Source organism: Terrapene carolina, unplaced genomic scaffold, assembly GCF_002925995.2.
Source record: "Terrapene carolina triunguis isolate 2854851 unplaced genomic scaffold, T_m_triunguis-2.0 Scaffold419, whole genome shotgun sequence".
Lineage (NCBI taxonomy): Eukaryota > Metazoa > Chordata > Testudines > Emydidae > Terrapene > Terrapene triunguis.
Window position 1 is genome coordinate 796,519 of NW_020664770.1, and position 14,208 is coordinate 810,726.

General features: G+C 45.7%; 1 protein-coding gene across 1 annotated transcript; it reads left to right on the forward strand.

Annotated features, from left to right (window-relative positions):
• The first annotated feature begins 5,820 nt into the window (after positions 1–5,820).
• Positions 5,821–6,774, forward strand: LOC112117671 (olfactory receptor 10A7-like). Its single transcript, XM_024215711.1, has one exon. It carries the CDS (start codon positions 5,821–5,823, stop codon positions 6,772–6,774), a length of 954 nt encoding a protein of 317 aa, XP_024071479.1.
• Positions 6,775–14,208: the final 7,434 nt, after the last annotated feature.

A 14,208-nucleotide genomic window follows, 5' to 3' on the forward strand; every position in this document is an offset into this window, starting at 1 on the left:
AGCAATCAGCCCCCATTAAAATTAAGTTGAAAAGTCCCAGTGACAATCTCAGCACTCAGTGTTGTCCATCTCAGTGGAAGGACCAGGGAGGGAGGTGGCCATAGCCATGTTCCCATCATGCAGTTATTAACTGGGCACTAGGCTGAATGGAGACAAAATTTTAACCAATTTTTTGATCTGTATAAAAGCCGTCTATGATAAAAATAAATGTTTGGACAATAAAAATAGTAACTCCTTGTGCAGCATATGTGGGGACGTAAGCCTGGGAAATCTGCCACCCCTGAAATTGTGCTTATTACCATCATAGCCCTCTGCAAACCAACCCGTTTCACTGCACTCACATGCAAATAACCAGGTCCCTGCAGGGACCTCTGGACACCAGCTTCTCTGCTTCCACCAGTTCAAAGGGAGGGGGCCTGTTACAATGAACATCCCCAAAACTGACTGCAAGAAGTGCAATCTTCGAGAGGGCTAATTCTGAGGGCACGGTGTCTAGTCAGCCCCAGGTACCACAGACAGCTGTGCTCCATGCAGGGCCCTCTCCTCAGGGGGTGAGGCAACCTATGGTGAGAGGAAGTGGCTACCACCTACCAATAGGCAGAACTCCTGTGATGCCAAGCAGGGCAGTGCTGTCTCAGTCACTGGGATCATGTCAGGCCTTGGTCAGAGGAAGGGGAGCTGGGCACCAGTGAGAATTGCAGGGCTCCAACTCTGCGGAAGTCATTTCCCAAGGGACCTAACAAAGTTAGTCACCCAAATCCCTTTGAAATGGGAGTTGGACGCTTATCTCCCTTAGACACCTCTGAGAATCTCAGCCTGGAGAGCCCCTGGGATTCTGTCATTGTAGCTTCAATCCATGCAGTTCCATTGGAAACAGACCCCACATGAACAGAAAGGCACTGGATGTATGGGAACCCCCTGATAAACCTTTGAGAGCTGCTGCTGTTGTTTGTGCTCTTGTAACCACTAATGTTGCAATCATTTTTTGTACGATTTTGTTCCCAGTAGCTATAATTTGGAACAGTGCACGCCTAGCAGTAGGTAAGAAATGAGGAGAGATGCGATGATGCTGTCTAGGGCCACTAGAGGGCAGAGAAATGGGAAAGGTGTAGCGGTGCTGGCCAATGAACAGCAGCCAAAGTGGAAGGGCAAGAAAGGAGAAGTTATGTTGCCAAATGACCGATGGAAAAGGAGGTGAAGCTGTATAATGGTGTGTAAGTGTTGAGTAGAGAGGACTGAAGAGCAGAGGACCTCTATGCTGCGTAATGAAAGGTGGATAGTAGCAGATGTTAGGGAGTGAGTTATGGGCTGTTATACTAAATAACAGCTACCAGGTGACAGCGTCAAGAAAGGGAAAGAGGCAGCTATAATGAGAAGAATCCACTAGTGGTGAGAAGAGCAACAGGCTGTCATGCTGGGAAATCGACACTAGATGGCACCAGAGTAGACGAAATGAGAGGGGGGCGTCAGAAATACTGACTAGTGACCAATAGAGTACAGTAGCCAATGCAATAATCAAAAAGTTATGCTATAAAATGGCCAGTAGATGGCAGCATGTTCTAAGAGTGAGATATGGGCAGCTATTTTCAAAAATGCCCATTAGAAGGCAAAATATTTTGAATACTAATAAACAGGCAGTGCAAGTACATTATTACTGGCCATCACCTTGACAGGTATCTCCCAAAAATGTAAGCTGGTGTTTGTCCATGATCTAAAATATTTTCCACAAAGGATCATTAGACTAAAACATGATGTACAATGGGACTTGTATAATTGCAAGTCACACTGGGAATTGTTAGCTACAAAGCTTTGGAGACAGAAAATGAACCAAGTGGGAGAAAGGTTGAAGTGGGACTGTATTGAAAAGCATGAAGAAAGAATACACATATGAGAGAGCATTTACACTTATTAAATCAAAGGGGAAGCCCATTTTCCAAAGGTAGATCACATGCACCAGCTCATCCCTTCAGGTAACTGCAGGTTTCTTTACTGAGAAAGTCCCGTTTCTGCAGAATGATGAAAGACAAGAACCTCAGTGGAACCGAGTCCTGTCTCTCAAATCCTGAAGAGCTCTGCGTAGTCGAAAACTTGTCTCCCACCAACAGAAATGTGTCCAATAAAAGGTATTACCTCACCCACCTTGTCTCAAAGCCTGATAAATGAGTTCATCAACTCAAGTGTGAGCTGTCCTATGAATAGAGGTAAGCACCCAATTCCAAACTGCTGCTGCTTTGCATTTATATATCACCTTCCAAACCGGGGTATTAAAGTGCTTGAGTAATTAAGTATTAGCATATGTGACGGACTCAGGCCAGAAGGATATAAGAGGTTAGTGGAAGGCACATATATCAGCCTCAGAATGAGCAGAGCCCTGTTCCCTGGATAGCCAAACAAGGGCTACTCCAGGCCAATCAAGACACCTGACGCCAATTTATCCAGTTAAGGTCATTAGACTAATGCCGGCACCTGACCTCAATTAACTGACAGAGGGTCAGGTAAGACTGTTAGGCTAATGGAGACAGCTGGAATCAATTAAGGTCCCACTTATACTGCTTTAAAAGTTCTCCTTTCCAGCTCTCTTGAGAGGAGCCCAGGTGAAAGGAGCTGGAGGAGAGGAAGCATTACTGAACCCTGAGGTAAGAGTGAAGCTTGGAAAAAGGGAAGCACGGGGAAGTGGCCCAGGGAATCAAAGCAGCATCAGTTGAGGAGGGAAGCCGCTAACAGCTGCTATCATTAGGGTCCCTGGGTTGGAACCCGGAGTAGAGGGCGGGCCCGGGTTCCCCCCTTTCTTCCCTCCCCCCCCCCCCATGTTCCACAGAGATCCCTTTGAAAGGGGAAACAGACTTGGATCCAGGCAGGAGACCAAACTGTCCCTAAGGTGCTCTAAGGAGCAACAGAGACTGTGGGTATTCCACCTCCCATACAGGCCGGTGATGAAAGTAGCTCAATAATCTGTAACCTTTGCCGCCTTACTGGGAAAGGGAGGTCATATTGAGGGCCTCAGTGAGCTTCTGAGGCCACTATATCCGCCAGGAAGTGCGGGACCCGCCAATACAGGCTCGGAGCCTTGTCACACAATTTAAGATTCGCCTTCTGTGAAGAATGTGGGAAGTGTCTGTATTCATTTTTACGATACATAGTTTGAGTCAGGATGCTGGGCAAAGGTAGGTAGGACAAGTGGTAGGAGCTTGAGATCCCAGAACTAAAGCCAGGGGTCAGAGTCAGTATCAGGGTCAAGATTCAAGCTGAGGGTCAGAGACGGAGACAGAATCAGGAATTGGGACAAGGGTCAAAACCAGGCATCGGCATCCCAGTTGGGTTTCCAGGGGTCGATCAGGAGTCAGAATCCAAGTACCAGAACTTCAGACACAGAGAAGCGGGGTGGTCATGGCAGGTGGCTGGGATCCGCATTGTTGCCTGGACACTTTTTGGTGCGACCCGTTGGTGAATATAGGGTCAAGAAGCCAAGACCACTGTCAGTGAGATCCTGCCGGATGGAATTTACCGTGGCATACAACCACTGCAGATTATGGGCCACTGGGAATGAGTCAGCTACAGGCATGGGCAGGTGGTAGTATGGGGATATTACTTACCCGTTAACCTTACAGGCCCAGGTCCAAGTCCTGCTGATACTTACAGTTGCTTTGGGTGGCTGTGGTATGGATAGCTAAGGGTTAAATTCTGCAAGGTAGCTGTAGACATTCCTCAATGGTCTGATGCTCAAAAGGAGAAATGCATGAAGCAGTGTATTAGAGATACAGGGTGGGTGAGGTAATATCTCTTATTGGACCAACTTCCGTTGGTGAGAGAGACAAGCTTTCAGCTACTACACTGCATGAACCAGTGTAGTTAGGTTCAGGTGCCCTTCTCAAACCCCCAGGGGACCTTTGGGCAGGAACCCTGAACTAAGGGACTTTGGAATGGATAAAAAGACAGCCTGTGACTCAAAGGGTTAATGTGATGCTTGGATATATAAACAGGGTAATCTGGAGCAGAGAGGCTATTTTACCTCTGTATTTGGCACAGGTGCGACCACTGCTGGAATCCTGCGTCCAGTTGTGGTGCCCACAATTCACAATTCACGACGGGTTCAGCGAATAGCCATGAGGACGATTAAAGGATTGGAAAGACTCAAGGAGTTCAATCAGTTCAGTTTAACAAGGAGCAGGTTAAGTGGTCTGTAAGTAACCATGTGGGGAACAGAAATGTGATAATGGTTGGCTCGTCAATCTAGCAGAGAAAGGTATAACAAGATCCAATGGCTGGAAGTTGAAGCTCGACAAATTCATTCTGGAAATAAGGCACAGTTTTTATCAGTGAGGGTAATTAACCATTGGAACAATTTACCAAAGAGTCGTGGTGGATTTCCCATCAGTGGAAATTTTTAAATCAGGATTGGATGGTTTTTTTCTAAAGGATCTGCTCTAGTTCAAACAGGAATTAATTCAGGGAAGTCTTACGGCCTGTGTTTTACAGCAGTTCAGACTAGATGATCCCACGGACCCTTCTGGCCTTGGAATCTATGAATAAGAGGGGAGAGATTCTGATTGGGGTGTCAGACTGTCCGAGAGGCCAGAGTTGCAGGGGGCAACCTGCCTCATTGTTCTTGGGGGGTATCTGGGTTAAGTGGAACCTGCTTAAACTGGCAAGGAAAGGCAGTGTTTAGATAGACAATATGTGCATAGGATTTTATTGTTTTAACCCTGTTTCCCTCTGCTAGTTATGTTTCTGTGAACCAGTCAATCACACCTGTTTTTGAAGAGGCCATCCTGAGTCACTAGAGGTTCACATTGGTCACAATGTCCAAGAGAGGATTCCATAGGAGGGGACAAAGCCAGTTGTAGCTGCTGGAGATAAATACGGCTGGTGAAACAGGGATGCTGTAGCCTGCAGACACACAGTATCCATTCTATATACACGGGTGATAGAGAGATGGATATACAGCTGATTGCTTAAGAAGGGAGTGAGAGAGAGATCCAAAAGGAATAGACAAACCAGTGAAATAAAAGTTTTAACTTTCCTACCAATATTGGTTGGAATTTTCTAAGTGCCTTAATGGATTTAGGTGCCCAACTCGTCAAGAGGAGCGGGTGCCTAACTCCTTTAGAGTGCTATTGAAGTCTCAGTCTTAATAGTCCATGAATTCATGTTACAGGGAGAGAATTCCCAGCACAATTTAACAACATTTTCAGGTTCCACAACTTATATAATGGAAACAGTTTTCAACACTTATTAATATTTGCTAAAGGTGGTAAATCTGGCTCTACCTGTTGGGAATTTTTGATGTTTTGGAACTGTGTAACAGTGTGAAAGAATCACAGAGGTACATTCATAGATTTGTAGATTAGAAAGCCACAAAAGACCATTAGATCCTCTAGTCTGACCTCCAACACTAGATTGATTGATTGATTGATTGATTTGGCTTATACAAAAATATGAAGACTTTCTCAGTAATGGTATCCCACATTTGGACAAACTTTGTCATGAGAAGAGATATGAGACGATGTGAATCAAACTGTGTGTGTCTAAATGGCTGCCCATTACTGTGGGCTCTCAGACCCTTCAATATAGCAACTGAGTTCCTGGTCTGGTTTGAGAGAGGTTGATATTTTGTTAAATCTGCTGCATAAAACTTACGATAATATATCCAAAGAGTCAACATGCTGGCCAGTTCTGTTCCTGCAACTCCATTATCAATCCAGGGGGCTTCCTTCCCCCCAGCTTCTTCTTTGCTGGGATAAAGCTTAAGTATTTTTTTGCCAATCATCTCCAAGAGGTATTTTTCTCTTCTTCAGTTTTTATCCTTCCTAGATACACCCCATGGCAAACACAGAAGGGGGGAATCAAACGTCCATCACAGAATTCATCCTCCTGGGATTCGGGGATCTCCCTGAACTGCTGACTCTACTCTTCCTGCTGTTTCTAGTGATCTACATTGTGACCTTGGCTGGGAACATCCTCATTGTTGCGCTAGTTGTGGCTGATCGGCACCTTCACATCCCCATGTACTTCTTCCTGGGGAACTTGTCCTGCTTGGAGACCTGCTACACCTCCACCCTCCTTCCAAGGATTCTGGTCAGTTTCCTGACAGGGGACAAGACCATTTCTGTTAGTGGTTGTATGACACAATTTTATTTTGTTAGTTTCTTTGCTGGTGCAGAATGCTATCTGCTAGCAGTGATGTCATATGATCGGTATTTGGCGATAAGCAATCCGCTGCATTATGCAGCCCTCATGAATGCCAAGTTCTGCCTGCAGTTAGCAGCTGGGTCTTGGATAAATGGATTTCTGGCTGTTATCATAGTACTATTTCTTATGTTACAATTAACTTTCTGTGGCCCCAATGAAATTGATCATTTCTACTGTGAAGCCATAGAAATGTTAAATCTATACTGCAATGGCACCAACCAGACAGAGCTTGTCATTACCATCCTGGCTGCTATATTCACTCTGCCTCCATTTGTATTAACCATGATGTCCTATGTGTATATCATCATCACCATCCTGAGAATCCCTTCCACCACCGGGAGGCAAAAGGCATTTTCCACGTGCTCCTCTCACCTCATTGTGGTGACCATTTTCTATGGGACCCTAATCATTGTATATCTGCTACCAAAAAACAACACACTAAGAGACCTAAACAAAGTGTTCTCTGTCTGCTACACAATTCTGACACCTATGGCCAATCCCTTCATATACAGCTTGAGAAACAAAGAGGTGAAAGAGGCCCTGAGAAAAATTGCCACTAAATGTGTAGATTTTACAAGAAATTAGAAATCACAAGGCTTTTGTTTCTTACTGTATTAAGGGGAAATGGTGAGATGCAGAGCTGGTTTATTGTTTTATAGAAACAGATTCTGGGTGGTCCCTAGTTCTGACTAGGTCTTTCGCAATGTGCTGGTATAATATTTGAGGATGTGCAAATATCTGAAATGTGAGATCAATCAATACCAGGATCTTTATATTCATAATAAAATTGAACTGTATTACACTTGGCTCAAGTTAGGCAATTCCATACATTAAACCCAAGTAAGAATATAGGATAAAAGAACAATTTACACTGGGATTATAGAAGGATCCTAAGGGGGTTGGGGGTCCAAATTTCAATGGGGTTGTGTTACCTAACTCCCTTAGGTCTCTTGACAGTCTTGGCTGAATGACAAGATATTTGAAAGTATACACTGATTTTGGGTACCTCAGCCATTGGGGAACCCCACTTGAGACTCCAAGATTTTTCAGAGCACATAGAATTTTCATAACCTGTTGTGTGTTCAATGGTGGGACATGATCAGTTCACCTCATCCTATCTAGGTATATGACATGGCCATCACCAACATTAACAATGGGACACCTCAAGGAAGAAGAGCTTGTTGATATGGGGAGAAATTATATGAATTTGAAGAAATTTGGACCTTGTTTCCAGATACTTTTGGATAAAGAATGCTGAAATAAGGCCTGACTTCCATTCCACTGGACCTCTCTGCTTTCTCCCTCCCGCTTCCTGCCCCCATTCCCCAACTTCCTTTTTTTTTGGCCAATTTGTGTCTTTTTTCAAATTGTTGTTACCCCCTCCCTCACATGCAAGGTTTGGCTGATTTTGTATTGCCTAGTTTTGACAAGTTGCAAAGTTGCGTAATTGCATATTTTTTTAGCAAGCCTGTAAAATGTGCAGTGTTGGGTGACATGTACAAGCTGTAACAATTTTTCTTGTTTGTTTCTTCATGAAAATTAATAAAAAAATGAATCACAAAAATAAAATGACAGGTCACCTCTCAATCACTGCTGGGAGGTTGGGAATTCAAATCCCCGTATTACAGAGGCACAGGGCAGATTACGGGACATGCCCAAATCCACACAGAAAGTCTGTGGTTGAGCTGGGAATTGAATGCAGATGTCCCACATCATGCTCCAGGGTCCTATCACTACACCATCCTTTGGCCCCTGAGAGGGTAACGCCTCCCCGTTCTCATTAGTTAACTTCCCGTGCTTTCTACAGGCCATAAACTACTGACCCCACAAGCAGAAGGTGAGGATTGAGAAACAGGCATTTATTCACGGTAGTAGCCATTGGATGGCAAACAAGTCAACTGATGACAAAGGGGATGCTGTACTGTTTAATGGCTACCCTCGTAGAGAGTGAGGGATGGGAAGGGGGTAGCTATACTGTACTATGGGCATTACGGGGCATCAGTAATTCTCTAAAGTGCCCTCTAGAATGCAGCTTTTATGACTATTAACAAAGCAATATTATTATCATTATTCCTTTGTATTATGGCCATGCTGTAATAGGACCACCCAGAAACCTGGCCCTGGCCCCATTTTGCTGTGCAATGTACAAACACAGAGTAAGAGTGGCTCGGGCTTTGTCTACACTAGCACTTTTGTAGGTAAAACTTTTATCAGTCAGGCAGGGGTGTGAAAAATTTACAGTTAGGCGAAGTAAGAAAAATGTTCTTTGAGACCCAATTCGAGTTTGATTGAGGGATATTTACTCTGTATATTGTGACATGATGCTGACTTTGTGTTTTAGTGGTTACAAAGCTTTAACATTTTGAACCTCAACAGCTACTGTCATTAAATAACTGTTTGACCCCCTCATAATTTCCCACAACTGTGAAAATTTAAATCAATACAACTAATAAACAATGTTTAAAAATAAACATCAATATTATCCATTGAAATGATAAAAAAATAAAACCTGAGTTCTACCAAGCCTAGAGACAACAGAAGAAAGAGAGTCAGAGCCTCCCAATGTCACAGAAGAGCCGTGCCTTTCTGGTTTTAATTCTGATTATTGCTTTGGGGTGGGGTTTAGTTAGCAAGGATTTGGCTAAATGAAAAGAAGTGAGGGCAGATATGCTGAGGAGAGGGGATGGGGGGCACAGAGAAGGGAAAAAGGTGGAAGCTGTGAAGGAGGAAGATATGAAGGATGTTCCAGTAGTTAGGGCATCATTCTAGCATTTGGGATTAGAACTGGATGAAATTTTTAATTTGAACAGTTTATTTGCCAAAAAAATACAGTTTTTGTTGACTGAAACTATTTGACGTGAATTTGCCTAATACTTTCGGCCCAAAACACTGGGGGTGAGGGGGCTGGATTCACAAAGAGACTTAGGGCTTGTTCACAAAATGGCTGGAGGAGAAGAAAGCAGCAGAAGTCTGTGTTTTAGCCAATGGTTGCAACACCCACCTGCAATGTTGGAGACCCAGCTTCAAGTCCCTGTGCTGGAGCAGAAATTTAAATGCAAGCCTCCTGTCTCTGAGGGGAGTGCCCTAAACCCCAGGCCATAGAGCGTTCAATGGTGGATCTCTTCCAACCTTGCTGTTGAAGCTTTTCCACTTTGTATAAAATACTTCAATCGTCATTGGCTCAGGGAGCAAGCATGAGAATGACTCTACAGCCTAGTGGTTGGAGCATGCAGCTGGGAGATAAAAGACCTTGACTCAAGTCCCTGCAACAATGAACATGTAATTATTAATACAAAGTGGGACAGCTTCAACAGAAGAATCTGAGAGACCTCCCCCCTCTCCCTGAGCAGCCTGTCGCTCCGGTCATGGTGCTCACCAGTGGGGTTCTAGGACTGGGATTTGTATTTGGGTCTCCCACATCACAGGCTAGTACCTAGGCCAAACTTCATAAAGGTAAACAGGGCCCCATTCTCCACTGCCCATTTTAATGAATGGCACCTAAGGATCCTTGGGAATTGACCCTTTTAAAAATGCCTGGAAGCCAAATGTTTCCAGTTGAGTGATGTGGTATTTTCAACCCAAAGTGGATTTTCTGTTCCATTTTGGTTTGTTGAAAATTCCAGATTTGGTTCAACCTACAGCAATTGCCTTTTCCGATTTTTTGGAACTGCCACCGAATAAAAAAAACAGCTGTTTGCTCAGTTCTACTTGGGATACCTGTGTTCCAGTCCCTGTTCCACCGGAGATTCCCTGTTTGACCATGCAAATTTCTGTGCCTCTGTTCCCCAGCTGTACAATGGAGAAAACAGGCATTCTGTACCTCACAGGTGTGTTGTGAGGATCAATACATTATAGCCTGTGGGTACCCAGCTACTACGGCTAAGGGGGGCAGATAAGTACCTCTGGGAGAAGCAGGGCTGTCTCATGAACGGGAGCCTGAACACACCCAGAGGAGGTGAGATTACCCACACGACACAGCTAGTGTCTGACACTGGACTCATGCCTCTAAATAGGCTATTACTGAACTGGCCACTCGGTGGAAGTGGAGCAGAAATAAGAGTGAGGGAATGTTGCAGTGATGGAGATGAAGAGAGACACTCAGGGAGGTGCCGTCTCACAATGACTAAGGAGAGCCTGGCGCTGCCTGCTCAGCTCTCACTCAGCAGTGATGGGGGAGGTGGGGAAAGTGATCAGGTTTAGCTGAGCCTGACCCAAACACAGCCCTTTTGCAACTCAAGTTGATGCTGTAGGGCAGGGGTCGGCAACGTTTGGCACGCGGCTCGCCAGGGTAAGCACTCTAGCGGGCCGGGCCAGTTTATTTACCTGCTGATGCGGCAGGTTCTGCCGATTGCGGCCCCCACTCGCTGCGGTTCGCTGTCCCGGGCCAATGGGGGCGTCGGGAAGCGGCGCGGGCCGAGGGATGTGCTGGCCGCGGCTTCCCGCCACCCCCATTGGCCCGGGACGGCGAACTGCGGCCAGTGGGGTCCGCGATCGGCCGAACCTGCCGCGTCAGCAGGTAAATAAACTGTAGGGCTTGTCTACATGGGGAATGTTACCAGCATACTTATACAGTGACAGTTACACCAGTGTAACGCCCCATCTGGACACCCTTATTCTGGATGAAGCTGGCCGGGGCGGCTCTATATATTTTGCCGCCCCAAGCATGGCAGTCAGGCAGCCTTTGGCGGCGCGCCTGCAGGAGGTCTGCTGGTAACGCGGTTTCGGCGGCATGCCTGCGGGAGGTCCAATGGTCCCACGCCTTCGGCGTACCCACCACCGAATTGCCGCCGAAGCTGCAGGACCAACGGACCTCCCGCAGGCACGCCACCAAAGGCTGCCTGACTGCCGCCCTCACAGCGACTGTCAGGTCGCCCCCCGTGGCTTGCCGCTCCAGGCACGCGATTGGTGCCTGGAGCCGCCCCTGAGCTGGCTTTTTCCCAGTGTAGCTGGTGTCACTTTCAAAGCAATATAAGCTGAACCAGAAAATTGTGCCCTGAGTCCAGAATAAGTGTTTCCACATGGGGAGTTTTGCCAGTATTGCTATAGTGGTGTATTTGTACTGGCATTATTCCCTGTGTAGACAAGCCTGTAGCATCCCCAGCTGAAGCTAGCTTATGGTGGAAGATCCTTGCTCCATGCACCTGGTCTTGTCCCAGTAAATCGCTGGTGTGGCACCAGTAACTGGACTGATGACTGGCCTGCATTGGGAGTGAATGCACTGGGAGGCCCAGGCTGTGATTACCTTTTGGGCTAGAAGACTCTCCCCGAGAGGAGAGAAATTTGGGCCAAGCAGGCTGATTTCACCAGGACTGGTGTTTGTGCCATCTGTGTCACAAACCCAGCTGCAGCTCCCCAGACTCAGTGGAGGGAAATGCCCCTCAGAAGTAGCATCAGGGGAGACACAACCTTCTCCCTCAGATGATACAAATCTGAGGAGGCGAGTGCGCTCTGTCAATAGAGAGTGGAGAACGTGCTCCAAGAGAGATCTCGGCACCTGCTTGTCTCTTCAGGGCCACCTGGATCTCTTTATTGAGAGAACACAGTTTCTGGAGAGAAGTAAAGAACCTGACTCTTGGTCACCAACCCTGAGAGATCCAAGATCATCTACTGGAGGCTGAATACCCTGTGGTCTCATGTGAGCGTTATCCCTCATGCTGCTGCTGCCAGGCACTGAGACCGAACCTGTCTGTCAGGGGATACCACTAAAGGGTTAATAGGGAGCCTGCCTGCCTGCTCAGCTGGGGTTGATCAGTGGCCTCCCAACAGCTGCAGAGATAAAAGGGCTGCAGATCAGACAGGTATGTTAGCTGATAGAGAGACTGAAGGGCTGCAGAGAGGAGTCCCTTTTGCTTCAGCAACAGATTAGTAAGATGCTACCCAGGCAATCAGGTTGTTCTCTCTCTCTTTCCTTAATGGTCACTAGAATTGATTGGAAAATGGAAAACCAGTTTCATTAAAAATGTTGACATTTGAAAGTTATTTCCATTAATCAGGAAGAAGCTTGCATTTTTTTAAACTTTTGGTGATTTTGTTTTTAAACTGCTCTGTGCAATAAAATAAATAGTGTCACTTCCCCCTTCTCTTTTCCTTCTTTTATTCCTTTTTCTTTTTGGCACTTGGTAACTTTCCAAAACTTCCTCAAACTTTGAAAAATTACAGTGTGGCAAAGTAACAGGCTTTCATTTTTCCTTTTATCTCTCTGTAACTCTTTCAAAATTATAGCAGTTTGGGGACGGGAGGGGGGACAAGGAATTGTGAACAAACTTTAGATATGATAGTTGGCATCTTTTCTGAATCATAGAATATCAGGGTTGGAAGGGACCTCAGGAGGTCATCTAGTCCAACCCCCTGCTCAAAGCAGGACCAATTCCCAACTAAATCATCCCAGCCAGGGATTTGTCAAGCCGGGCCTTAAAAACCTCCAAGGAAGGAGACTCCACTACCTCCCTAGGTAACGCATTCCAGTGCTTCACCACCCTCCTAGTGAAATAGTGTTTCTTAATATCCAACCTAGACCTCCTGCACTGCAACTTGAGACCATTGCTCCTTGTTCTGTCATCTGCCACCACTGAGAACAGCCGAGTTCCATCCTCTTTGGAACCCCCCTTCAGGTAGTTGAAGGCTGCTATCAAATCCCCCCTCATTCTTCTCTTCTGGAGACTAAACAATCCCAGTTCCCTCAGCCTCTCCTCATAAGTCATGCGCTCCAGACCCCTAATCATTTTTGTTGCCCTCCGCTGGACTCTTTCCAATTTTTCCACATCCTTCTTGTAGTGTGGGGCCCAAAACTGGACACAGTACTCCAGATGAGGCCTCACCAATGTTGAATAAAGGGGAACGATCACGTTCCTCGATCTGCTGGCAATGCCCCTACTTATATAGCCCAAAATGCCGTTAGCCTTCAATCCTGTGAGTGTCTATTCCTTGTAAATGTATAACTTTGCTAGTGGAGATTTTAATGGATATTTTTATCATGCAGTTTCAGAATCTCACTAAGCAGTTTGAATCAACAATATCTATTGGCAGAGAATTCAAAAGTTAATCCCTGAGTGTGGCAATCTGGATCCAGACATCTCAAGGGGAGAATAGTTGGTTTAACTGCTTGTTTTAAGCTTTCTGATTGCATATTGTGGTTTTGTACATAAAAATATGTTGAGTAAGGTTGTTGATGAAATCTTGTAATGTTCTAAACTTAAGATATGTATACAGACTGTGGTTATGAGTATGGATATAGATATACGTTATGAGCACAGGTTATTACAATTTCAGCTCCACCTTGTGGTGGCCAGTCTGGTAGAGAGGGGCTGCCCCCACCACCACACACACACCACCAGATGAGACTAACTCAATGCACCTAGCATTGTACAACCCAGGAAAAGACAAACGATGGACCGTTATAGTTAGGGGAAAACGCTGAGACATCCTGGTGATCAAGTAGAGGGAATTTCCCCTGCTCTGAATAACCATGAATCGCCTTAGTCTGAGACAAGGGCGGGGGGGGGGGGGGGTGGAACCAACCTGCAAATCCTGTTAAAAGGGAATGGGTTTAAAGTGAAATCTCTCCAGTAACTGAGGGACAGTCAATTGGTGGGTGCTGTCTGTGAAATGCTGAATCCTCCTACAGTTAGGGAATATGCTGGGAAAGTATTTTATTAGAAAAGGGATTTTTATCTAATTTGAAAGTTTAAAGGTTAATGTTGCATCTGGTTTATTTTCTGCATGGCTTGTATAGGTTTGCTTCCCTTGCTATTTCATCTATGAATCCACAATTTTTCTATTAAATAAACCTCATGTTTATATTTACCCCAGCAGGTCTCTGTTGTGTGAACTGAGGAAAGCATAGATGTCAAGAATGGTGGTGGTGGGGGGGTCATTTGAGGGGGCTCACCCTGCAAGGAGTAACTAGGCTGATGGAAGCCAGGGTGAGACCTGTATTCTTATGGGCTGGCTACTGGGGTCAGGGCTCTACCAGAGCTGGCAAAGCATTAAGGCACCCAAGGTTTCAAGGGCAGGCAGGGA